Below are 27,550 nucleotides of genomic sequence, written 5' to 3' on the forward strand. Positions count from 1 at the left end.
ATGTCGATCATCGATCGGGAATGTTTCTCGGTCTGGATAGATAACAGATAGATAATTAGATAGATAGATGGATAGATAAATAGATAGATAGATAGATAGATAGATAAATTGATAAATAGGTAGGTAGGTAGGTAGATAGATAGGACTAGTAGGTATTTTCAATCGACCAAAGTGTCCAGCAGATATCGCTAGCAAAAAATCTCTAGTCATGCAGCAATTTTTATGAAGGTGAAAGTAAAATCCTTAATAGTCTTCTTTGCTTTTAGACGCCATAAAGAGGAATTTACGAGACTGTGATAAAATTGAAGACTTACTATATCGTCATAACTGTGTTCCGAAGAATATATAATTAGGAAGAACGTTCTATAGATACACATATAGATATCTGTATATTTTGTTCTTGTAAATGTTTGGAGTAGCTCCAAATGAGAACTAGTTTTCTCTAGAGTTCAAATCTCTCCACATGACAGTCCGTCCATATTATCAACATGCATATTTTGATTATTCTTATATCGAGATGATTGTATCTATTTTTCTTCGTTTGACCGCTGTATATCTGTATTTTCCATGATATACGTGATTTTTATTGACCGTAACATTCTTCGAAATCAATATCTCTTATTATGGATAGGATTCAATGGCGCTTACAAGTGATATAGAAGTTTTGTTCTTGTCGAACGCAGTGGTAACTCACCGAATATTTCGGTTCCTGCTTTTTTTGCCGGTGATGAGATACAACGAATAACTATTGTGTATGTCTTCTTTCTCTATCTCTTTTTTTTCTATTTAAATTTTGTTTCTTTCTCTTACAACGCTTTCCGAAGCATAACTAGAAAAGACATTGTAGTATATACATGTTCAATTAGCATGTAGATCGTTGAGAGCTTTTTTGTAATACGTATAATTTACGTATCCTTTGTGATCGTGTAAGAGACGTTGTGTTTGTATGCAAATAATTTTAGTTCATAGAATATATTATATACGTGATATATTCCAAATGAAAAATCCCAGAAAGCTATAAAATAAATAATCTTTTGTCCATGTTTCGAAACTGTATTTAGTAGTTTCTAGGATTTATTTAGAACATTTCTCATTAATAGGACCTTTCAAAATTGTATGTATATTTCTTGCTGTACGGTATTTCAGGAAAATACGAATCGCAGCAGGACAATGATACTTAATCGTGCCGCATCAAAATGAAACCTAAAAGTATTCTTAAATACCATTGCTCGATATACGTACATATTCGAAGATGCAAGCCTGCCCATTCTAGCCCTTTACCGCCCCACCAGCCCTCTTAATTCGCGCCAGTGGTGTAATCAAAAGTTCATTTCGTTGCAAACGGCTGCCAATCAAGCTTTCTGTGCTAACTTTTGTGCACAAAGTGGAAATTACGTAAACGTGAAGTTTCACTAACCAAATTCACCATGTAGCTTCTCCTCAGAATATCAGAGTACAAGTAGTTCGCTTTAAGTTTTTTTCTCTCACGCAACGTTTTAGTTTCGTACGTTTAACTAAACTTTTGTTGTTGTTGATCTTATTTATACTTGTTTGTTTTACTATTTTTAAAAGGTCTGCTTCTATCGTTCCTTTTTTAATCGTTACATATGCATTATATTTATATACTTCTACATCTACATATACATATGTATATACACACACGCGCGCGCGCGCGCGCACACACACACACACACACACACACATATACGCTTCCAGTAACTTCGCCGATAATTATTTGTTCGTTATCCGACATAAGGTACCAATGAAAACAATCGCCACGGTCTACCATACTAATTTAATTTTCTGATTACGCCACTATATTTTACAGTTGTAATCGCGATGATCGGTCCCCCGTTGTTGTCGTCATTCTTTCTTTTTTTCTTTTTTTTCTTTTTTTTTTTTTTTTATTATACAGGGTACACAGAACTTGGAACGTTCTATCGTGACAATAATACTCGTATATCGAAGTTTGATGGTTAATTTACGCTATGATGCTTCTTTAGTTGTTAGTACTAACATCGCCGTGTGTTCTTTTTTTCTGGGATGTCGTCGGACGCCGGGTGCCATTATTGCCAGCAGTGGTTCATCGATTTTCTTCTTCTTAAAATATGTATTCTACTATTATAAAGTCTTCACTAACGATCGTTTGATTCGTTTATTTACTTACTTATGCAGAGAATGGGCGCGTCGATGAACCACGATGACATGAAAGAAGCAACAAGAATCGAATAACATTAAGACTGATTAAATGATAACGTTACCATCCTTATTATATTTCTTTTATTAGAAAGTAATAAAACGGAATAGATCCTTGTCGCTCCTACATAGGAACGATGTACCGACAAACTACCTGTGTACACGTTGCGCGGTGACGTTATATCCACAAGATCCTGCGACGGTGTTTTTATTCGACTCATTTACATTAGCAAATTCTGGTGGGTTGCAAAGCGCTACTATCTACCTCGGTGAACTCGCTAGTCCTATATATTCATTTTATGTTTGCTATCTTTTTTTCAACCTTATCAAGGAAAGAACACGGAAGGAGAAAGTTGGCAAACCTATCAGGATCGTTGGGAAAAGCAGAAACCAGCGAAACGCGGACAGTCGTAAGGGAAAAGTTCCGCAGGTTCTAAAAAGAAAGTTTGAATGATCGTCGCGCTGGTTCGTCACCGTGCACGTTTACGCGGTGTAATATCCTACATATCTGGTGTGTGGTGGTGACTAACCTGTCCGTGTGTTTGTTTGTGTGCCAGCAGGTGGCCTGTGACGTTGTGACCGTGTTCTCGATCGGAGTCGCCGTGCCATGTCTCAGTCAGTCGAATCGGTCAATCGTTCGATCGATCAGTCAATCGATTAGTCAATCGATTAGTCGATCAGTCACGATTCCTTGGTCAACCTCTTGATCAGTCATTCTGTGTCTGTCGGTACCTGTATACACCTGTCCACTCTCGCTCCTCTACAAGAAGCGGCAGCCCGCTCTACTTCCCACATATACACCATTGTATTATCATACGATGCTTCCTACTCTTTTTCCCTACACGACCGCCCTGGAAGAAAAGCAAAACAACACCTCCTCCAACGAATCCATCCACCTATGCGTGCACCGTTTCCATCTACGGTCACCACTGCTTGGTCAGTACGACATTTAACCGGGAATAGCAGCACAATGGCAGCACAGTGATTGTCAATTGTGGCGAGTTACAATCTGTGAACGCGCTGATCCGTGATAAATAAAAAAACTGATACAAAGAGAGAAAGAAAGAGAAGAGTCCTCAACGATCATCGGCCAGCTTTTAAAAACTCTGGACCAGGTCGGTGCGAAATTAGTCGAGGTGCGGAAACGGAAACGAGGAATCGTCGTGGGAAAAATAAACGCTCGATCGCGTGTTACAAAAATTCGAGAGAGACCAGGGAAACGACGATATATCATCGTTCAGAATCGAACTAGCATGTAAAGAGTAGCTAAGCGGAAGCCGGAGCACTACCGATCGATCACTATGTTTTTATGTTCCTTGGGCTAAGCTGTAACACACCGCTACATTATCTTTCTGTTTCTCTGTATGTGTGTATATATTTAATTATATTTTTCACAAAACCAGTTTATAATTACTTATAGTAAATGCCATAACATATGTATCTTTTGGCGATGTAACAACCTCACTAGTGAGTAACATTGCTCTTACTACATCGCCACTTTGTGCGTAATTAGGGATAACAGTGATTCTAACAAATATTTCAACAAGGTTTAGTTGTATAGGTAGACTCTACCTTAATCCAATCTACCAACTATACCTTGGGTTTTGGTGGTGCACATTTTGATACCATTGCCACGATAGCTGTAGTCAAACTGCACGAGTCAACGTTGCGATCCAAAACAATTTTACTGAACGAGTCAATTACATATTATCCGTTATTTTTACAATTTTACAATGCAGGATCAAATAAAAGCTTGAGTTTTTATGGATTAAACAAATTCACAGTAAACGGATGCACGCAGTAATCAGTGACCACTTTAGATCCCTTTATTCCGAAAAATCTATTGCGACCATCGCTTGACATGTTCAACCAAATACGTATTCTGATAGAAATTTGATCGGTTCTTTTTCCATATTAAATAGGACTTGCTTAATCGTTTTGATATTGATTCCTTAATTTAAAAAAATCGGTTGTACCTTTCATCTTATTATCGTTTTAGTTTCGTTCGAAACTGCAATGGAAACACCGCTTGGCTACTCTTTATTTTGTATAATACTGTCATAGTTCGGCAACGCTTTGTACGTGGCGACAACTCTGAAGTGTAACACACGCTACTTTATCTCTTTGTTTCTCTGTATGTGTGTGTATATATATATATTACATAGCATATGCAAATGTATGCAACCCATATATCTGTGCATGTGTATGTACGAAAATGTGCGTATGCGCGCGCGCGAGCCATGCGATCTAAAGCTGATACGAAGGTACTGTAGAAAGAAAAAATAGGGTATAGTTACCACGATCTTTCAGTCGCTTAATTTACGAGCGATTCGAAATAAACGAGTGATGGAAGGAAAACAGACAAGAATCAATTTTAGATCGCAAAGAATTCTCCGTGGACCTCTAGCGTAAGAAATATTTGCGTACAATCACTAACTAGCCGTTAAAAAAATAAAAAAGGAAAACAGGAAACGGGACAAAAGCAAGAATGCTCGTTCTGTGAGACGGAACTTGTATACCTTATTGTATAATACGAAAAATACTACCGCGCCCGAGTTCGCTCTTCGATTGAGAATCGATTTTATCGGCTCACTTTCGGCATCGCTGTCAGCATCGCGAAGCGCCTGTTTATATGTAGATAAAAACGCGCACTGGTGACTATAGTGCTGACTCTAGTGACTCTAACTGAATAAATAATAGAGAAAATAACGTATGTAGGAAATGGGAAAACCATTGAAGAAAAGAATAATAGAACGAGATGAATGCAAGCAAAATGTGCTAGAACGAAAAAATAAAAAAGATACCATGGTCCGAGCGAAATGGGCAGAGTCCGATTTACTGTTGTAAATTAAAAATAATATAATGGTGTAAAGATTACCAAAAAAAGAACCAAAAACAAAAAAAAGACAAAACTGGAACAGAGGAGACAAAACGAAGTGTAGGGAAAAACGAAATACATAAGTAGCATTTTTTAATGACTTTGTGATAACGTTATACCGTATATAGGATTGGACTAGGGTCGCTTTTTAACGTATGTATGTATAATAGAAATAAGCGTGGTATGAGAAACTTAATGATGCAAAGATTTTGAAGTGAAAGAAAATCATAAGAAAGGAAAGAAACGCGAAACAAACGAAATTGTTCATCAGGTGACACTTCACTAGCGTGCACGCGATCATTCTAATTTTCCTTCTTTCTTTCTTTCTTTCTTTCTTTCTTTCTTTCTTTCTTTCTTTCTCTCCCCTCTTCATCACTCGTACCAAGGAGGTACTTACGATTCACGTTTTTAATTATGATCTCCAGTACATATGTTCGAGTTTGTAGACAAAATACGTACTGACGGGTAAAAGAAAAAATTGTACGTGTGAGTACACAATGAGAAGAAAACGGAAGAAAATTGGGAACATTCGAAAAATGGTTTACTATTGTTGACATGGTGATCACATGTTGGAAAGTCATGTGATTGTATACGAATTAATCTTGAGTCAGTAACCATTTTTGTTACGTTAAATGCGACAAATATAAATAATTTTACGAAGTACGTAACAGGAAATCATTGTACATTGTTAACTTTGTCTCTTGTCTGTATAGTGTTTAAGTTTTTAAAAACGACGTAGAATGCGGGTCAGGATATATTCTGTTAAGAATTTAGAAGTTTTAATTGATCCTTAATGGTTCAGAATTTCTATACGAGAGCACTTACGTCGTTACTGATGCAAGATTAACTCAACGGCGTCACTGTAAGGTACTTAATTTCATTGTAAACCTAGAGAAGCATACGATTCCTGCATAGAAAAACATGAAAAAGAGAGAAACAGGATCTCGAAGAGTCCGAAAATGATAGCTGGTATTTTTTTACGGTAAAGCTAATCCAGTCTGCGTGTTCCTTAAATTTTTCTTATTGTCAGTTCAACGAAGACTTTACATAGCGTCGCTACATCTGCAGTGTCACTATATTATTTAAATATCAAGAAAAATGAATCGTGGCTCGCTAATAAAACATCGCAAGCTCTTCCTCTAAACGAAAAGAAAATATTGAAAATCGTAAAGGGAAGAGAACGATGTAGCAAAAGCTTCGTCTTCGACTTGAACTAGATCCGATCGCTTGTTTTACACGAAATGATCGTGAATTTCATAAATTGAGCCGTATCAACAAGACAAATTTCGTTGCAAAGTATAATCAAATTATTTTTTATATCGAATCACTTATTGACTTGTGCACGAGGGAAAAAGTTGATGATGGATTCTAGGATCGACGAGTAATTAGAATCACAGAGACTAATAAATAACATAGTTGAATCGCCTGGATTTGTCTTGTGGATATGATTTAAAAAATCTATCTATCGTTATATACATCGAAGAACGAAAAACAGCTGAAGTGCATAAGCGATCATGGCTGACTCTCTTTCTGTTGCTCATTTCCACGAATCGTCCATTCGTCATTTCCCCTATCCTTTTATTATTAAAGGATCCGTTGAAATTTTCAATTTATAGCTATAATCGATTAGAGAATCTGATTTCTTAGAAAATTCTCTTTTTAAGTATAATAATTTAAGCGTCATCCGACGACACTAATACACGATTTACACGCACGCGTCAAACCAAATGAACGGAGCAACGAACATTTACTTTTTGCATATTTGCAGAGAAGAGTAAAGTAATATGTAAGATGATTCATTAAAAACAGATCGGAAACAGAATAGAGTGGAAATGAAAACAACTTTTATTCAAAGTATGTAAGATAATTAGAGATCGAATCCATAATGAAACCACATCTCGTCACAGTCTTTTCTATTTCATTCGGTATCCATTGACATCTTTGTGAGCAAAATTTCAGCTGTTTATCTGAGGTATGACGATACCTACCTATATGTACATATACAGTATAAATCAATCCGCCCAAATACCGTTTCAAAAGCTTGGTTCATCCATAATCTCGTCGAACATTATGGTTATTACATACGTAGAACCATATGCTTCTCTATCGTCTCGGACGATATGCTTCCACCGATTCACGATCACATGTTCCTCTTCATCAAATTGAACCTAAAAATATTTCGGAGCATCGAAGTCAGCTATGGAGCCATCTTCCATAAGTTATCAAATCGAAAATTCGTAATAATGTCCGCAGACTCGTGTCTTATCAGTCACTCCATGTTTATTTAACATTGATTATATTTTATCCTGCGCTTTTAATTTATTTATCCATAAACAGTCATTCTCCTACTCGTTTGTACGATACTTTCGACCGTATCTTGCACGATTTTTGATGGATCATCTCATATTGATGGTAACGTAGGTGTTCGTTGCGTCATATTCCGTGCCAATTACCAAAGACGTCTCTTTAATTAATCGATGTACTTACGCACCGTGTTAACAACTAACTCTTCCTCTTTCACACACAAGCACGTTCAGCCGATATACATAAATATATAACAATTAATTAATTGTTTACGTGGAGTTACACGTTTTCTTAAGTTTTTTGTACACGTGAATACAAATGGAGCCTAGTCAGAAGTAACATTATGAATTAATATAGCATCATATTTTTCTTTCTTTTTTTTTTTTTATATTTCATTCATTTACCAAATTCTCTTCAGCACGTATGTTGATTTCGTTGTTAAACAAAAAATGAAGGAAAAAGGTTGGGAAAAACAGTGCTGCTACGTTGATCACCATTAGTACGATTATACTTATTATTATTGCTATACCCCACTTTACCAATTATTATCGTTGTCCTCATTATTATTACAATTGTTACTATTAGTTGAATCATTACAATTTACCCCTATTACTCTGTTGGTAGATTATTAATGTTAATTGCGACGTAATTATTACTATAGATACGATTCTTGGTGGTATCGTTATTGTAAAACTTTATTCTTATCATTATTATTACTTTTATATGTTATTATTATTTATAGGAATGGTGTTTAGATTATTATTATTATTATTTTATTATTATTATTATTATTATTATTATTATTATTATTATTATTATTATTATTATTATTATTATTCGTAGAAGCTTTGTTTGTTAGATGAAAATTGTGACGCTAAGCGAATTACTTCGATCATGGTGCAATAAAAAACTTTTGGATCGATTTTTACGAAAGCTTCGCAAGAAAATGAAACGAACAAGGATCACTCGTTAAACGTACTTAATAAATCGTCGTACTTGTCGATTGTAGAAATCTACATATTTATTTTTTAATGTCAGTTTTTTGTATATTTTGTATGATTTATTTTTTTTAATGAATTTCAGCATGTCCAGTGAATATCAGAGATATATAAATTTATACGAGCTACTCAAGAACCAAACTGGTCCATCTTCTGAAAAATTCTTAATTTTAATAATAGAATATATAATTAGTGTCTAATTTTTTAAAAACCAAATGATTACCTCCGAAGTCGATAAATTTGGTTATTGTGTGGCTCGTGTATAAATTCAAAATAAAGTGTATGATCCTATTTCGTTTCGCATTATCGTAACTACCATTGCTGTCAATAGCGCTGCAATTGGTTAATTACTGCTCGATTATGTATTATCTTCTTTTTTTTCTTCGTTTTAAATGCCAAATATGTATGCATAATTCGTAACAGTTATCATGTTCAACGAATATATGTATATATGTTTCATCCCTACAATGTTAACAGATTATAGTACTTTATTTTGCTGTTTTTCTTTTCCGTAGAACGTGTTTTCTTTTTTTCAATTTTTTGCTCTACTATTACTATTAATATTACTATTTTTATTTTGTAATTTTAGAGTTGTGCGTCTAACCGCGTTCGTTTTCCTTGGTGCTCTTATGTGTGCGAATTTTTAAAAAATGCAGCGCGTTAATATGTGCTATGAACAGACTCGAAAGACGATCGTTCAAAAGTGACCAGGATAATTTGATGTTCAAAATTAAGAAAACAGCATGCGTTGAGAATCGATTGATGTTTCATATTTATACATAATAAAGCAAAGGAAAAAATAAAAATTGCAATATTATGTATAAAAGAACATAGTTCGGCCTTATAGTTAGATAGAGATTGTATCTTAAATTGAGCAAATTCTGTAATAATTCAACCTTTCATTCGTAGCGTAGGTAATACGAAAAGTTTCTAAAGATAAAAGAAAAAATGCTATCGCGCCAAAATTTCTCAATAATAAAAAGAAATGGATGATCGCCATTCGAGGTCTCGATCACGACAGAACCGAATATGCTTTCGCGTGGAAGATCGACGAAATTCGATCAACCGCCTGAAATAAAACAAAAAAAAGAAGAAAGAAAGAAACACCACGGTGAAAACGATCGTGAATAAAATCAAAGAAAAACCAAATTTCACCGCCAAAACCGCAAACTAATAGCAAAATCCTTTTTTCTGTCCCTGCGCACTATAAAGGCTCTACACGCGTGTGTATCATGCGTATGTGTGTGTGCGCGTGTAATGCAAACAACCTATATATGTATATATATGCATATGTGTGTGTGTGTGTATATATATGTGTACACACACGCACATAGATATATATGCATATGTATATCACGCCTGGGCATTACGTGTGTTTCTTTCGTGTATGTGCGTATAGAGATACATGTACAAATAATCAATGTATATTTTACGTGCGCTATAATCGTTCTTGTTGAACGTGATCATCCGCGTCACCCATCGTTACGTTTAAAATGCTTGCGTTTATAGAAAAAATAGTTCTACATATTTTTTTTTCTTTGTTTTCCGTTTAATTTTTGTTTCAATATCTATATTTATATATTATATATATACATACATATACATATATATATATATAAATATATATATGTATATATGCATATATATATATATATATATATTTTTGTTCTTTCTCTGTTTTCTTTTTCTTTCGCTGTATCTTCTTATTGTTAGCGCATCAATGGTATTTTCCGACTATCATGATCGATCGACGTAATAAGGGAAAAGTAAATACCGTCGATCTTAAACATGTTCTTTTTTTTCTTTTCCCATTTATCCTTTTCTTGTGGTATACCGGAGATCAGCATGTGGCGTATGTTGAAGTAATAATACATTGTATTTATTTTGTTGGTTTAATTTTATTCTTTGCTTTTATTGCCGTCCATCATACCAATTCCTCGAACTCCCATCTACTTGTCAGTCGTCGTTTCCAAAACACTTCTCAGTTCTATCTCTCTATAAAAGAATTTACGATAAAGTTACATTACAAAAATTACATTCGAATAGACCGTCGACTTGATTAGCAACGATACCGTCGATACAATTTTGCAACATGTTTGACTCTTAGACATTATGTTGCACTTGTTAAAAAAATACTACAACGAGTGAAATTAGTGATCACATTTCGGCTGAACGCATTTCCTACCAAGTTTTACATTAATCGTTATCATTATCCCCCTTCGTTGTATGAACTGAATGTTCAAGTGTAAGTACTTGATTATGCAAATAAGTGATGTTGAATAATATACTAAAATGCGGATTGTTATGAAGATAATCTAACGATCCAAAAAGATGGACGCTCAAGGTAGGAATCGAAGTATCCGTTCAGTCTATTCGACGAGATACGAGAATCGTTCGTATTAACTTATCCAGCAATCGTCCATGATCTTCGAAAAATTTACAGAAATACTTAAACGCATTTGATACTGTGAATATTTTACCAAAACTGACACCTTTTACATAATAACTAGTGGTTCTAAATCTAATTTTAAGAAACGTTGATTTTAACGGCTAATATTCCTTTACATCAATCAACCTTTCAATTATTTGTCTATTCATGAATATTAAATATTGGATTGTCCGGAAAGTGTATTTCTTTCGCAAATGTTTTATTTACAATAGTGCATCTTCATACAAACGTGAAAGCAAGTCTGTGAAATGTCGCGGTGTTTATCTCAACAGAACAAAATGGATCGTACGTAATTCGACAAAATAATATAAAACAAAAATCGTTGTGTGTCTATTATTTCCTCGTAAAACGAAAGAAACTTTTCGGACAACATAATACTAAAAATATTTTAAAAATTGAATATCAATAACTACCGAATAATCTTTCACTTGTGAAAAACTCTTTTACACGGAAAAACATTTTAAACTCGGGATGAGAATGAATTAATTAATAATTCAAATTTGATATATGTATATACGTACATATATATATATATATATATATATATATATATTTCTTTAAAATCTCGCATTCATGGTTTCATGCCTTTTCAAATGTATGTACCCACCGTGCTGGAACAGTTAATAAAACGTTAATCGCAACGAAACAGAGGCGAACGAACGTCAGATGAAAAAGAAAAGATGATGGTGGTGCTAACCACCGAGCCACGCGAGAACGATTTTTATACATTGTATAAATTTTGTACATAGTCAAACATAATCCAGCTGTAATAACAACTTTGATAACTATCTTCATGAATGTTCATTGTGTTCGGCCTAACTAATTCGCTCTTCGCTAGGACGAGAATGTATATCCGCCCTTTTGAACCCTTTACTTAATGAAACCAAACAGAGGATGAGAGAAATCGATTTACGATAATTAAAGCTACGTAATTTCAAAATATGCTACTGGAAATATTTATCGTATCACTCTCAAATTTAAAACTAGCTCGTGTAACTCCTTTATAAAATTGACGTAAAATCGCAATAATATTTTTTATAAGAAAAAATATTTTTAATTGATTTTCACATTCGGCAATAAAAGTTAGCACTACACGATACATGTATGTTTTAGATTCGTGGAAATTTATTCGAATCGCACTGTACGGATAGCTTAAAATTAATTTATATTTCCCTAGTATTAATAACAGAAGAGATATAATTGATAGCGTGTTTGATATTCAAACGATACAATAAATATTTCCAATAATATAAATTGTCATCGATGAGAAGAACGCGCAAAATACATAAAAAACATTATATATATATACAGAGAATAAGACTTCTAAATATGTACAAAGGGATCGAAGAAAAGATGCGAGAATCGCAATATTTTCGAACGAAACACGCCAATAGGAAGGCCAAAGGGGCGTTTATGGACAACAAGAGTCGAAGATATACAGTAGCGGACAAAAGTTTAAGACGAAATGGAAGAAATAAATAATTGATTTACTTTCCATAAAAAATATAAATACGGTGTTCTACTTTTGGTATTAACTAATTGTACATTTGTTTGTACACTTAGAAAAAAAATTTCATTTTGATATTTTGCTCAATAGCTAAGTTATAAAAAAGGAACGAAATCTGTATAATATTTCGTCGGTCAAAAGTTTAAGACTATACAAAAAATATTAATTTTTGGTTAAAAAATATACACAATTTTTGTTTAAATTCAATATTTTGTTCAATATCCGTTATTTCTTATCCCTTCGGTACATCTTCTTGGCATAGAATCTATTAATTTTTTATATTAATCTACCGTAATATTATTCCAGGCTGTTTCAATCGTAGAGTAAAGTTCATTTAAATTTTTCGGTTTATAACCTTGTACTGTCTTTTTTATGATGCTTCACAAATTCTCGATTGGGTTAATGTCTGGTGATTGCGACGGCCACGGCAGCACGGTGATATTTTCTTCTTGAAAAAACTGTTTCACAACCCGAGCCGTGTGCTTCGGATCATTATCATTTTGAAAAATAAAATCATCACTCATATTGTTGCGTGCAAAAGGTAACATTGTGTTCTTGAGTATGTCCTTGTATTGAAAACGGTCCATAATTCCATTGATACGACATATCGGACCAGGGCCGCTTCGAGAAAAACACGCCCACACCATAACGTTGCCACCACCATGTTTAAGAGTTTTTAAAACGCACTGTGTTTTCAAACTTTCGCCAATTCGACGTCTAACGTACCGTATCCCGTCAGAACAGACGCGATTGAATTTCGATTCGTCAGAAAACAATACCTTTTGCCAATCTTCACTTGTCCAATGCTTATGAGCTTTAGCAAATGCAAGTCGTCTTTTTCGATTCCTAGAACTCAGCAGTGGTTTCTTTTGGGGTTTTCGTCCTCTTAAGTTAAAGTCTTCTAATCTTCTCCTAACAGTTCTAGCACTAATTTGTGTATCGTTTTCATAGTTTATCTCCGCAGCAATATTATTTGCACTACGAAAACGATCCTTTTCGCTCAATCGATGAATCCGGCGATCCATTTTCGGTGTTGTTTTCCGTGGTCTTCCGTTTTTCGGTTGATCGCAATACATGCCTGTCTTTAAAAATTTATACCAAGCTTGTTTACAAGCTGTTTCTGACCTGTTCACTATATTTGCTATTTCGGTGAAGGTTTTACTTTGCTTTCGCAGCCTTACGATTTGTTCCCTTTCGTTTTCAAGTAAATTCTTTGATTTACCCATAGTCTGTTCCTACCTAAATGAATTTTAAGCAATAAAAGGTACACTAAACAATGATTTTGACATTCCAGAATCAAAATGTTCAAAAACTGTACTCGTACTCACGTTTTACACAGATCGTCTTAAACTAATGTCCACTGTTTCCAAGTGCTAGGCGGTAACTAACTGTTGTAACTCCTACATTGTTTGTATTTAACAACTGACTGTCTGAGGTTACGAAGGTCAAACATACAGCTACGTTATTCCAAAGAGACAAACCGAATAGAAGAACAATATGCGTATAAGATGTTTGTAATCCGGTTTACAAATCATCGTCTTAAACTTTTGTCCGCTACTGTACGTTTTTGTCATATCGTTCAGTTAGATAGAAGAGAGTTAGATGGAATGATCCACATAATTCGTTAATGTAAATTGAGATAACGACGGAAGAGAAAAGTGTAATCTATAAAATGAAATTAAAAGTCTATATACAGTGTGTCGCAAAAGTAAACAATTGCATTTAAATGATTCAATTAGTACTAATTATACTAATTACAGTACTATATTTCCGTATTTTCTTTTATTGCGTATATTTTACCTATACTGTCCATGCGCTCTGTACAATTTGCATAATACAAAAATATTTTGTATGTATTTGATTATAATAATACTTCGCACTGTCAAAATGAAATATGAATCTTCTCACAATGTTTATAAGTTAGTGTCAAAGTCTTTCATATAACTTTTGAATTACGCTTAAAAGAAAAAAACACGACTTTCGTATCATTTTATAGAAAATTTTGAAAACCTGACAACAAATTCATTAATATACTCTAAAAAACCCTCAAGACATACAAAAGCTAATACTATTTTGATCGAAGTCGTTTTGCGGCACACTGTATAAAGAGACTATGTGTCATCTTATACTCGACATCGTGTCTCTGTAAAAACAAAAGAAAAGATAAAACATACATAAATTGTGATCTTTCTCGTTTGGATGTTAAATAGGCTACAGGTTGTACAGTACGCACACGCACTTATACTATTACAATCATCGGAGGAAACACGTAGGTACATTGTGTACATAAAGCGTATGTAACTGATAAGGATATTTTTTGTACGTAGTTAAATCTGGAAAAGAATGAAAACTGCTCTCTGCCGTATAGATGTATGTATGTATATGTATATCTGACTATAATTCGTTCCATACAGTGATCTCCGTTGTACTTACGTAAACCATGCATGGACTGTGCCGACAAAAATGAAATCCAAACTCCAAGCAGAATTATTCGTTTTCATTTTTCTCTCCTTTTTTTATTTATTTCGAGTATCGTAGGAAATTAGGAAAAAATTTCTGGGATACAATTCAAAGTCGTATCAGTTGTTCGAACAATTAATCGAGGAACTCGAAGGAAAAGTAGTACAAGTGACGAAAATTTGAATTTCAGAAGAATATTACAATACGTTACATAATATACATACTACTCCACAAAGACAAAATCTCGAAACAAAATTGTCCAGACAAATAACAGGTCCATATATCGTTCTTATCTCGTTTTGAGAAAAATGAACTTGTACCACTTTTCCCCTGAGTCGCTGAGCCTTCGATTATATTAATGTATATTTATTTACGTGCCCTGAGTGAAGTCGAGTACACACTTTTTTCTCCCTCACTCTTACTGTATTTTGAACTTTTGTCAAATATACATTTTTTGAGAAAGATCGACGAACAGTTAGTTGTTGATCGCAACTGTAATTCGTATATTAGTAATAACTGACGCGTTAGTCGGTTAGTAGTCGTTTGATGCTGTAATCAGTAAAGGAGATTACAGGTGCGATTAAGAATGAGTTCGTTGGTTCTATTGATTGGGAATCATCGAAATTAGATTTTATATTTCATTTCATGAAAAATATAGTAGGTACCCTAACATAATAGAGAAAGGTATAAAAAATATGAAGTTATTGCTTTTTTTCTTTTATTGAAATTAATACTTTAATTTAGTTTAAAATTTGACTCCATCTTCAAATAATATGATGTAATACAGTATAAAATAAAAGTAATTAGAGTTAAATACGTAAAAATTAGGATATAGCGACAGAATATTAAAGTGAACGTAATTTCTTTCCTTCTTAATCTTAAAACTACTTCAAACGATGATTCCCGTTCTCTCTTTAAAGCGCAAAAAACAACAAATGCATTTGTATAGTAAATTTATCAAAAAGAATAATCGTTTCTAACGAATATCGGTAATGAATTAACACGAGTAAAGATTAATAGAGTACATACAGGAAAAAAAGGAATCGAGAGCGAGGGAGATAACTTGGATGTACCCAAGCACGTGTCTCTCGGCAAATTCGCGTGTAATTGCATAAAGGAAATTCTTCGACGGACTGAGTTACTGTAATCATCATAGTAACTTAAAAACACGATCCCTAGGATAGTGTACGTCTAAATGGATAAGCTACGCGTCACGATGTTTAAATATAGTAACAATATAGATTTTGTATACCGCGTGCGTGAGAATGTACTTAGAGATGAACATGACAGAAAGGACATTGTGCGTGCGAGCGCGCGTTACAGAATTTACGTTCGACAGGTTAATAAATCGTATTTTCGAAATAAACTTTAAATCTTTTTCTTCCCTTCCATGTCTGAGAACCAATCTTCGTAAAAGATTTCGTTTTATAAAATCTACTTAAATTCGGTTATGATTTGCTATATGAAGGACGAACAAATTTTATTGAACGAATACTCTTGATATTTTTTATTTCTAAACGATAGGTCCCAAACTTTGGGCAATACCTTTCTTCAACTTTTTTAATCAGAAAATATTACATATAAATAATAATATTTTACTTTAAAATTACTTTAACGCGCTAAAGATAAACTACAAGTTTAAAAACATAAAATTTTAATTCAGTTACAGATAAGAAAACTAACAATTAAATGCGATATTGGCGATAATAATATTGGTAAAAAGAAAAATTATATTTAAACATGGAATTTAAAAAGTTTTGGAATTCAGTAGTTTTTTAATGATATACAGTGCTGGACAAAAGTATTGGCACAGCAAGATTGTTATGATACAAATGCTTATAACTATTAAACAAATTGATTTAAACAAAAAACTTTTTGACGTATTTATTTATTATCTATCCTAGTTTATTACATAACAAGAGCAACAATATAAATAAAATAATACGCAAAATAATAACAAAAATATATTTTTTGAACATTTTATGGGTGGACAAAAGTATTGGCACAGTAGAATATTTACGCTTATAACTAATTACATAATAAACTTCTAATATTTTGTTGGCAGTCCTTTTCTTTTAAGGACTTCCTTTAATCTTCTTAATTATAACACTCGATCAGTGAAACTGGAGACTTCAGTTATTAAACAACAAAAAACCAAGAAAGAGTAATAATGTCTAGAAAAACGAAAGAAACCACAATTGAAGAAAGAAAAATAATATTAAATTTATATAAGATGAATAAATCTTACAACGAAATTGCACAAATCATAAACAGAAGTCGTTTTACTGTGCGTTCAGTCATAAAACGCTTTAAAAGTGAAGAAAATCTAGAGAATCAAATTAGGAGTGGTCGCCCTTCTAAGGTAACAATTCGAGAAAAAAGGAAAATCGTAAATATTGTAAAGAAGGATCCAAAAACTAATTCGACTGAAATTGCTTCGATGTTAAAAGCTGAGTGTGAAAAAGAAGTAAGTACCAAAACTGTACGTAGGGTATTGAAGGATGCCGGTTATTCTGCCCGTGCAGCACGAAGAAAGCCCTACATCAGTAAAATAAACCAAAAGAAAAGAGTGGAATTCGCGAAAGAGTTTGTTACGAAAGATACTGATTTTTGGGAAAAGATCATGTTTTCAGATGAAAGTAAGTTTAATATTTTTAAATCTGACGGCAGAATATTAGTATGGCGAAAACCCAACACAGAGATGGACGAACTGAATCTGCAAGCCACCATGAAACATGGGGGTGGTGGTTTAATGGTGTGGGGATGTATGGCATCATCGGGTGTAGAAGAACTTATATTCATTGATGAGATAATGGATAAATATGTATATTTAAATATACTCAAGCAAAATCTTTTGAAAAGTACTCAAAAATTAAACCTCCCCAGGGATTTCTATTTTCAGCAGGATCGAGATCCTAAACATATGGCGTATATTGTTCGTCAGTGGATAATATATAATACTGCCCACACATTAAACACACCACCTCAAAGTCCCGATATGAATCCCATTGAGCACGTGTGGAACGAATTGGAAAAAAGAATTAGGAAACATAATATCACAAGCAAGTCTGAACTGAAGAAAGTTCTTCTGCAGGAATGGAGCAATATTGTACCTGAATTCACTAAAAAATTAGTCCACTCGATGCCCAGAAGATTAAAGGAAGTCCTTAAAAGAAAAGGACTGCCAACAAAATATTAGAAGTTTATTATGTAATTAGTTATAAGCGTAAATATTCTACTGTGCCAATACTTTTGTCCACCCATAAAATGTTCAAAAAATATATTTTTGTTATTATTTTGCGTATTATTTTATTTATATTGTTGCTCTTGTTATGTAATAAACTAGGATAGATAATAAATAAATACGTCAAAAAGTTTTTTGTTTAAATCAATTTGTTTAATAGTTATAAGCATTTCTATCATAACAATCATGCTGTGCCAATACTTTTGTCCAGCACTGTATGTATATAAATACAGAGAGAAAATGAGAGCGCCCACGCTTATAATTCCGTTTGTTTCCGGACTAGTGCTGCCTCTAACGAAGAAGCGCTGAAGCTATACCACGCTAGCATATACAAGAACCTATATAATTAGGTTTGCTGCTCTGTTTGGTTTCACGTTAGCATATACAAATAACCTGTTTAGTTCCATAAACAAGGTGTACTCGCTGTAGTTCCACGTTACAAGAGCCTATTTCATTGTACGGTTCTAAGGAAAACTATTCTGTTCGATATGGGCAAGCACGAGAGTAACAAAATCGCACAATAATTAAACTTAGTTTCCTCAAGGTTTACCTCAGAAAGAGATAATTGGGATAATTAGTGGTCGGGGAACGAGTTTTACAGTTTGGGGAGTCTGTAATTTGAGAGTCACCCAACGATCAACCCAAGGGCGAACGGACCGTACCAACAGTACAATAAGACAATCGTTAACGCTCTCGTCACTATCATTGTAAATAGAGGCTCGCAGGACTGAGGTCCCGAGGAGAAGAAAATGCAAAGTACATCGAATACAATGCACAATAGGGGATGTCGCCGCCACCACTACGCCAAAGCAAGCGTTGGTAGGCTTCAAGGACTGACCGTGGCTGAGAGTCGAACTCCAAGAGGAAACGCGCAAGGAAGGGTGCAAGAGGAAGTAGATCGGATTGGGCTGCACTGCGGAAGAATATTGCGTAACTCGCTCCGGAAAACCGAAAGACGCAAAAGGAACAGTACGCACAGGTACAATAAAGATGAGAAAATGCTTGGTTATATATGGTAGAGCTGGTGCTGATGCAGTTGATTAACGAATCGCTGCTTTAGAAATACAAGATGTAGAAATACAAGAAATACAACGATGTAGAGAACGGACAAGAAGGAGTAAGACGATTCCAATCGATAGCCGCTGTTGCTCGAGGCAAGCCGGGATCGCAACCACAATGATCAGTACGACGATCACGGTGACTCGAAATAGAAATTTTCTCTTACAAGAATCGATAGCCTCCAGAAGACTATCAAAACAGTACGGAAATGAGAATCGTACGAATATCTATGTATGTATATCTATTTATTTCTGTATACAGAAAAGCGATTAACGAGAGTAGAGCGTGGTCGTAGAGTAACCGCTCCTGGATTAGACTTAGAGACCACAAATACATCGACCAGGATGGGCGCCGGATTGAGCCGCAACCTTGGAAAAGGAAGACCGCAGAGGAAAGCAAAGGAAGAAACACAGAGGATGATTGTTGTACCCGGTTGTAGGGCGAACACAGGAAAAACGTTAGTGTGCTCTCGCTTATGGAAATTATCGCTATAAATTAGGCCTTCCGCCGTCGTAGGCTAATGATCCCCAACGTTTTGCAAGTGCGATGCTTAGCATATTCGGGCATTCTTTGTACAATCGTCAATGTAGATGAACGTCGAAGCGAAACTACGCAAGTTCGGTATTTTTAAATCATCATAACGTGCTGTAAACGCGACTATTCTAAACTCGCTCGTAGCATTGTCTTACAGAGAAATATCCTAATGAACAAATTAGTCATGACATCGAATCTTGTCTGCAGATAACTTGTTCTTCTGTTTTTATCATTTCTGTAAACGAATACGCATGCAAAACATATACATCACGTCAGAAATATTATTCGCAGCCTATCAACTACTGAAATTACTATTAAAATGAAATTCAAGTTTTATTATAATATAGAAACATTACCGCTAGGAAAGTAAATTTAATGTTAAAGCTACAAAGATATTGTGTATGAAGAATACACTAAAATTCTACTGACCATTCTACTGATCCATTATGGTTTTAAAGGAAAGGTTCTCTTTTCTTCTCTAAAAAAAATTAAACAATTAATTTCTCTTTCTAAGACAATTAAGTTTAATTATTGTGCGATTTTGTTATTCTCATATTTGTCTATATCAAATATAATAGTTTTCCATAAAACCGTATAATGAAATAGGCCCTTATAACGTAGAATCACAGCGAGTATAGCTTATTTGTGGAAGAACTAAATGGTTTCTTGTATATCTAGCGTAGAACTTCAGTTCTTGGCCGCGTGGTGCAGCATCTGTAGTGTAGAACTAGAACAATGGGCGTGAGCTCTCTCATTTCCTCTCTGGTAAATATAAAAATATAAAAACTGTTCTTATAATTTAATATACAAAATTATTTTTGCTAACGCATTTTAAATAAATGAAAGTATACCATTGTATTATTATTACATTTAATAATTCAGGTTATAAATTTTCCAAATTACATAAGTACCAAAGATGAATAGGGAAATTACGAATTTAGCCAAAAATATGCTCCACGAATTACCAACCCCTAGCGGTCAAAGGATCGAACTGTATGCACATTTTTTTCTCCGGTGCTTTGGCTTGGTGGGAGAAATATGCGTATACACAAGGAGATGAGAAATCTGAATTCGTACCGGCCCGTACGAAGTTGACTGAAAGCAAACGTTTAAAGTTATGTACTGACGAGTGAAGATTCGAAAATTATCAGTAAAACGCTGCGCCACACCACCGCGTCGCGCACCATGAATACTAGTTTTTGATCGTCATTTCCAATTGCCATATAAGAAGAGTTGTTATAGTTCTATCGATCAAACGACAGAATGAAATTATTGTAAAATTACAAAATTACAATCTGATTTGTAGGAACTCTTTTTAAATACATTTTATATAATTATTTTACAAGAAATGATGTTATTTTTTATTGTGTTCTCTTGTCAATCATTTCTGAGAATATCGCTGCTGCTGTTTATGTTCATGTCGGTAGCTTGTGGTATTCAAATTATCGCTTCTGTAATCAATGCGAAAAAATGAACTTATTTCGAATATTTCATCACTTTGAAGAAATTTGTACATTTTTTCGCCCTTACCCTTTATTAATCACCTGTACAAATGCACATTTCCCATTTTGTCGTGTAGTACTTCCACCGAGAGCAGCTGGGAAGAAATGTGTATATAGTGCGACTGTTGACCGCTAGAGGCCCTTTATTGCGCATATTTTCGCTGACTTTTTAAACATTACATCGGCGATCTTCCTACTCATTTCTATATGTACTTACTATACTAACTATCGCATTATCTTAGTTATAGACATAAACTAATATATATGATAAAAAATAATCACAAACATCACTCTTTAACCTCTTAAACATAACCTCTTTCGATATTTTGTGTCTAATATAATGAATTCATAATGACTCAAACTTATGATAACTATTACAATGAATTTAAAAAAAATGCAGAATTACAACAAAATTTAAAATACAAAAGGAAATACCGAAGGTTAAAAAGGATCATAAAGGATACAGTATTCGTAAGATTATTTACTATGATAATATTTCTTTTGCGATGATGTATTATTGTTTTAAACAAAATATGAGTAAAAGAGAACAATAACAAAATTTGGTTATTACAAAAGTGTTGAATAAATGTATAATTACAGGAAAATGCAGCATTATGTGACCAAGTTGCACAAATGCAAGAAAATCTTATGCTTGTAAAAGAAGAGAGACTGTTTCTTTTACGTAAATTATGTCAACAACAGGGAGATATAGATCCTTCTACTATGATAGCTCGATCTCAATCAAACAGTATTAATCCTAGTTCGCTTAATCCAGAATGCTCTACTCCTAAAAAAACTGCAAAGAAAAGAGCTTCGACTGATGGCTCAGGTATGAAAGTATTCTAAATTCACCAGGTATAATATAATATAATTCCAAGTAATTGAGACATTGTTTGTATAGCAACTCAAAAAAATAAGTAATATAAAACTATTATTTGTTTTAGAAACAAAAAATAAGGCTAAACGTTACAATAAAACTGCGAGGAAAGTAGTCCAATTAATACCATTGGATGTCCATGGGAGACCTATATTTCCTATTTCTTTAGGTGATCTTACTGTCTACTCCCTTGGAGAAGTAGTATCGGACAGAATAGCTTATCATACAGAGGATCTCATTTATCCAGTAGGTTACTGCAGTACTAGGGTATATGCTAATTTAAGGGATGTAAGAACAAAAAGTTTATATACGTGTAAGATATTAGATGGTGGACCAAAACCAAGGTATATAGTGACACTAATAATCAGTATAATTTTATGTATATAAATATACAACGTTTACGATTACTTGCAGATTTGAAATTGTATCTGATAATGATCTAGATCAGCCTCTGGTTGGCTCTACTCCTGATGAGTGTCATTCCAAATTATTAATGGCAATTTCTCTTGCACTTCGTACAATAGCACCGAAAGGTGCTGATTTTTTTGGGATTTCACATCCTACTATACAAAATCTTATACAAAGTACACCTGGAACTCGTAAATTGGCTATGTATAAACAACAACGTTTCGAAGTATGTAATTAAATATTTTATTTACATATGATTAAAACTGTGTATAAATGAAATTATAATCAAATCTTAGGTAAGCAAGAATCAACCAATGGAAAGAGGAACAAGTCCAATAATGGAAGAAGAAACAGATCCAGGACTTGGATTTGCTGCTTTACATAGGCATTATGCTTTAGCAAATTCGTACAGAATTAAAGAAGAACCATCTGATAGTGACCTTTTAGCTCTTCAGGAGCTTCTCTCGTGACTTTCATATTGTTAATAAAAAGAATTTTTAATTTCAGAAAAAATAACATTCTACTTTATGTATTTGTTTGAATATTAATTTTTAAATTATGTATACATTAATTTTTTATATAAAAAGATATAAAATCTGTTAAAATTTGCAACGTTTATTTCAAAAATTATTTTGTACTATTTATTAGGCTACATATAGTATATAAAACAATTTACTTTCACCTTATTAAAATAATATATAAATAAAATTACAATAAATAATTTGTTATTTGGAGAATGTTATCTTGTAAATATTGACTGGATATGTTATAATTTTGATTGCATTGTATTATTATGAAACTACGTTATTTTAAACAAATTTTAATTGCATGTCAATGTAAACAGATTTTGTCGTAAAAATAATTTTTGCTATTTAACGAATGTGATTAAATAAATCAACTTTAGTTTTAATATTAAATATTTTACAATTATAATTAATATTAAATTAATGATATTATTACGTATTTTACGATTTAAGAATTAGAAATAGTAATATAGAAACAAATTACTATTAAATATTAATTATTATTAATATTATCTGCCAAGGTTTGTGTATTGTATAAAGCAACATATCTCCACAAATTTAAATAAAGAATGAATAAATAACTATACTATATATATCAATCAATGTTTAACGAAAAAATTATTTTTTGTTGTACAAATGTGTGAGCAACTATATTTATATTTTTCCAGTGATATAAATTATAAACAGTATTACAAATTTTATACAATTATTTTACCCAAGCATATTATATTTTTCATTTAATAATGATAATAATAAAAATGTATAAAATTGCAAATTACTTTTATCCTTTGGAATACAGTAAGGAACATTTATAATGACTTTTTAAATGTTACCAAGTTTATAAATTCTTTACCGTTAACGTATGTCTTGAACATTTTACTCAATATAATGCATTTACAAAGACTTTTCTTACTACAATTCATATCTGCATATTTACATACATAGTTTATGAATGTATCTCTATTTACAAATAACGTTATTAGTACATAAGTTATATCGTTAATTTTGTTTACATTGATAAAGAAAATTAAGAAAATATAAACCTCATTCACAATCCCACAGACAACGTAAGAGTTAACAAAAAAAAAATTAATTAAGCATATGCCTTATAAAAAATAATAAAACTTATGTGAAAACCTAAAAAGGTACAATTTATTGCTACATATTTATTATCCCACATAAATTTGTTATATCTTTTTCTGTCACCGCCTGTTTGTGGATCCAATCGTTTTATTGAAAAGTGTATTTGCAATAGCAATTACAGGCGAAAATAGTTTTAATGGACAATCGCTAAAACAAAGAATTAAAATTATGAAGTGAATTATTATATGTATGTACATGGTTTATTAATATTAAAATATGTACCATACACCAGTCACAGGTACTGCTTCATTTCCACTTACAATAAATAATGGGAATAGTATAGAAAATACACAGCCACTAAAATAAATGATAGTTTAATCGTTAAAAGTTCCCACATAAAAAGGAAGACAAAACATTTTAAACGATTGATTACCTTATTACATACGAACTGGGCAGTTGGGTAAGTACTGCTAATGGCAGACCAAAACCCACGAAATATGGCCAATTACTCTCGATAAAACTCAATCGTCTATGTAACTCCCAACCCATATTAAACCATTTGTATTCAAAAGCATAGAGAGCATATAAAAGGCACATATGTATAAGTGCAAGGATTTCACCTATAGGAGGTAACGGAATCCTGGATACTAACATTCCTTGACCCAAAAATAATGCTTGAACCAATATACTGAAAAGCGTGTCTGCAACAAGCTTGCTCACACTAGATAAAAGTAATGGTCTCCCTTGTCTATACCTATAAGCGCTGTCTGCTATGTCCTATATGGTTTACAAATATATAGCATATGATATTAACCTTCAATGGTTACTGGCCAAAGCTTCTCGTTCTGAGATCAAATAATTCATACCTGAAACCATAAACTGTTGACTATCCTACTGAGCACAAATAGTGGTAGTACCCATACAGTGCCAAAAGTTAATGACAGGAATGGTTTCATCCAAGACCATACAGTCATACCCATCCCTGGTGAATGACCAAATATAATGGTCAATAAGTACTTAAGAAATGGGAGTAAACCACATTCAAAGATTAATATGCTAGCCCAAAATACACCACCATTTAAAGCACAACATTGAATTGTTCGCTTCAACACTTTTGATTCTCTGAAAATGTGTCATATATAACATAACATTAGTATTTTATAATTAAAGTATATGTGTATGATTTGCATAACTTTATAATTAAACTATACCTTAACTGATTGAAATGTTTTTGGGGAGGAGTTGCAGCAACTATGTCTTTCCTATTAATTTCTTTAGAAGATGGTTGTTTAAGTAATTTTTCATTAATACGTTTGTCCATATAAAATAAAACAATAGCTCCCTTTAAGCTATCTACAAATCCTCGATATATGGCACGTATTATTCCCTAGAATTATAAAACAATATATATCAATATGTTATAACATAAATATCATCAAAAATCATTTCAGTATAAAATTAATTATTAATTCTTAAATATACAAGTGCGTAATACATGTATATATGGACACAAAGCTTGTATTATCAAAAACATATAAAACAAAAATGTATATAGCATATTCGACTGTAAATTTAGATATAAACATAATTAAAAAAGAAAAAAGATAAATAATAATATATAAAGGTTTAGAGACACATGTGCTTTTATTGAAAATAAAATTCATTACTCACTGTCACGTTATCCATATTTCACGATGATATCCACAATAGAATAAAATTAATCTATAGTCGAAATATATTGAACAATCTGGCAAAAAAACATTTTCGAAGTAACATAGCTGTCAATGTCAGGAACAATATGATAACACACTAAAAGCGAGTATAGAAAAAATGTTTATGGCAGCGAAATAATTGAGTTTTCAACATTTCAAACACGTACATATATTGTCATTCAACATTAATATTAGTAAAAATATCTAACTGACGGATATCTTTGTTCCAAAGCATACAAATGTGTGCTGTAAATTAAATTAACGTAAAACTATTATTGTGATGTTCCGCAAATTTACTTTAAAAACATTTTTGCAAAAATATATCAACTGACTGGTTTTCATTACAGGCAAAGGTCAACATTATGTTAATAGAGGTATAAAGGTCACTACCGAATTTTCGATTTTCAGTAAATCTTGCCATTAGCAATTAAAATATACAAGAATTTTAAGCGATCAAAGGATTGAGATATTATATTCATTTATACGCACAAATAATTAATAATTACTTGGACACTTGTAAATTCTAAACAATATACATATTTTAACATACATATATATCTATACATGTACATATGTAAATATACTTAAAAGTTTGTTCCATTCGTGCCGGTTAATAATGTTCTAGTTGCCTCTTAGATGGCACGCACTGTCCCAATTTTATAGCGACTCTAGCGGGAATGCGGGCTGGATTGCGTGTTGGTAAAGTAGCTTCTTCAATTTTTCGCGGATGAAGAATTAATTATCGGTCGCTAATTACTACAAATATACTTTATGCCCAATTTAGGAGTTAAAAAGAAGAAAAATGGCTTTTGAGTAACGACTCTGTGATTATGTACATATATACGTGATTATGTACTATATTTTGCTAACTCTTAACACATGATCACTTTCTACGTGTTCTGCATACGGTTTTCCTCTTTTCTCAGGGGAACGAAGACGACGTTTTTCTTGGCGCCCACGTACCCTAAACAGGTTTCCCCCAGGTCTAGGATTAACCACCGCGAAAGTAACTAGTGCGTCTTTTCGGCAGTGCGAGATCGCCACAATTTACGAAAGTCCGCAGGAAGAGACAAACGCAAATAATGAAGTATTAAACTCCCGTGTATGCGAGATAAGGATGAGAACTTTTATCGAAGTAAGTAAGAGCTAAATGGATTTTGTGATTCCTCTGTATCTGGTTGGTATTAAAGCCAAAGTAACTCTGAGGATTCTCTCTGCTCCTTTATTATAATTCCTGATATAGCAAAATACGAAGTTCTGTGGTTCAGAAGGTTCAATCTGAAGGGGAGGCGTCGCGTAGAGACTCCGATGAAGAAGGAAGTTACCCTTCAAATTGGACCTCGACGTGAGTTGTGGTGCTGCGAACGCTTTCCTCCAGGTTTCCAAGCTTGTGACGTGATCCAGCGTAGATGGCTCGAGGGGAAGCGGTATAAAAGTAAATACTGCGTGTAACGTAGCCCTAAATCATCGCTGTCGAGAAGAGCCTTGTCAAGATATTCTTTTCTTTTCGCAGTCCTCGTTTAAGAGGACTATACAGTTTATAAGTTTTGAGGATATATTCAAATGTCCCTTTTTATTGTTTTTAGCTGCATTCTTGTGCATAAAACTTTCCTTGCTCGAATGACCACTTAATCTAATCGAGTACTTCACCAGGGATGCCTTGCTATTATTAAATCAGAAATTAAAAACGAATGTCACTCGTTTCGAATATTTAGATAACGCGCGCTATTGCAACAATTGAAATTATTAAAATGGCGACGATTTATCGTCAAACGACAACAAAATTTGATTCGCAGATAATATATAATCTATAGA

The 27,550-nt window shown here is 33.2% G+C and overlaps 3 protein-coding genes and 1 long non-coding RNA gene across 21 annotated transcripts in view; 2 read left to right on the top strand and 2 right to left on the bottom strand.

Moving 5' to 3' along the window:
* The window catches only part of LOC132905944 (CUGBP Elav-like family member 2), a 356,624-nt gene extending 345,955 nt beyond the window's left edge, over positions 1 to 10,669 (top strand). For 14 of the 16 annotated variants that reach the window (XM_060957702.1, XM_060957698.1, XM_060957697.1 and 11 more), the window contains one exon: positions 2,754 to 10,669. The gene's annotated coding sequence lies outside the window, so the exon portion shown is untranslated. The remainder of the gene's footprint in view (positions 1 to 2,753) is intronic. The other 2 variants (XM_060957700.1, XM_060957701.1) reach the window with 1 other exon arrangement.
* The window catches only part of LOC132905956 (uncharacterized), a 323,066-nt gene extending 301,789 nt beyond the window's left edge, over positions 1 to 21,277 (bottom strand). Inside the window, exons 1-2 of the long non-coding RNA XR_009657901.1 lie at positions 21,160 to 21,277; positions 20,358 to 21,080 (exon numbers count right to left, since the gene is read on the bottom strand). This is a non-coding gene — a long non-coding RNA (uncharacterized LOC132905956). The remainder of the gene's footprint in view (positions 1 to 20,357; positions 21,081 to 21,159) is intronic.
* LOC132905952 (transforming growth factor beta regulator 1) lies at positions 19,611 to 23,700 on the top strand. 2 transcript variants are annotated; one of them, XM_060957724.1, is made up of 5 exons: positions 19,611 to 20,394; positions 21,732 to 21,960; positions 22,076 to 22,352; positions 22,423 to 22,642; positions 22,713 to 23,700. In XM_060957724.1, the coding sequence occupies exons 1-5, from the start codon at positions 20,365 to 20,367 to the stop codon at positions 22,884 to 22,886; spliced, it is 930 nt and encodes a 309-aa protein (XP_060813707.1). In that variant the 5' UTR covers positions 19,611 to 20,364; the 3' UTR covers positions 22,887 to 23,700. The 2 variants fall into 2 exon arrangements, with proteins under 2 accessions (XP_060813707.1, XP_060813706.1); XM_060957723.1 differs by lacking the exon at positions 19,611 to 20,394 and adding an exon at positions 21,261 to 21,602.
* A 69-nt stretch (positions 23,701 to 23,769) lies between these two features.
* On the bottom strand, positions 23,770 to 26,325 carry LOC132905954 (etoposide-induced protein 2.4). 2 transcript variants are annotated; one of them, XM_060957728.1, is made up of 7 exons: positions 26,225 to 26,325; positions 25,695 to 25,770; positions 25,235 to 25,410; positions 24,890 to 25,145; positions 24,457 to 24,800; positions 24,306 to 24,380; positions 23,770 to 24,230 (listed from the first exon to the last, which is right to left on the bottom strand). In XM_060957728.1, the coding sequence occupies exons 2-7, from the start codon at positions 25,707 to 25,709 to the stop codon at positions 24,143 to 24,145; spliced, it is 954 nt and encodes a 317-aa protein (XP_060813711.1). In that variant the 5' UTR covers positions 25,710 to 25,770; positions 26,225 to 26,325; the 3' UTR covers positions 23,770 to 24,142. The 2 variants fall into 2 exon arrangements, with proteins under 2 accessions (XP_060813711.1, XP_060813710.1); XM_060957727.1 differs by having other exon boundaries at positions 25,695 to 26,293.
* Between the last annotated feature and the right edge of the window lie 1,225 nt (positions 26,326 to 27,550).

The sequence above is a fragment of the Bombus pascuorum genome, chromosome 4 (genome assembly GCF_905332965.1).
Source record: "Bombus pascuorum chromosome 4, iyBomPasc1.1, whole genome shotgun sequence".
Classification (NCBI taxonomy): Eukaryota; Metazoa; Arthropoda; class Insecta; order Hymenoptera; family Apidae; genus Bombus; species Bombus pascuorum.

Bases quoted from the DNA above. Each gene is read 5' to 3' on its own strand.
- LOC132905952 (XM_060957723.1), top strand. From the start codon at position 21,483: ATGACTCAAACTTATGATAACTATTACAATGAATTTAAAAAAAATGCA. The intron at 21,961-22,075 runs GTATGAAAGTAT...TATTTGTTTTAG, and splicing joins AGCTTCGACTGATGGCTCAG to AAACAAAAAATAAGGCTAAA. The intron at 22,643-22,712 runs GTATGTAATTAA...ATCAAATCTTAG, and splicing joins ATAAACAACAACGTTTCGAA to GTAAGCAAGAATCAACCAAT.
- LOC132905954 (XM_060957728.1), bottom strand. The intron at 25,146-25,234 runs GTATAGTTTAAT...ACACATTTTCAG, and splicing joins AAACATTTCAATCAGTTAAG to AGAATCAAAAGTGTTGAAGC. The intron at 24,231-24,305 runs GTACATATTTTA...TCTTTGTTTTAG, and splicing joins GTACCTGTGACTGGTGTATG to CGATTGTCCATTAAAACTAT.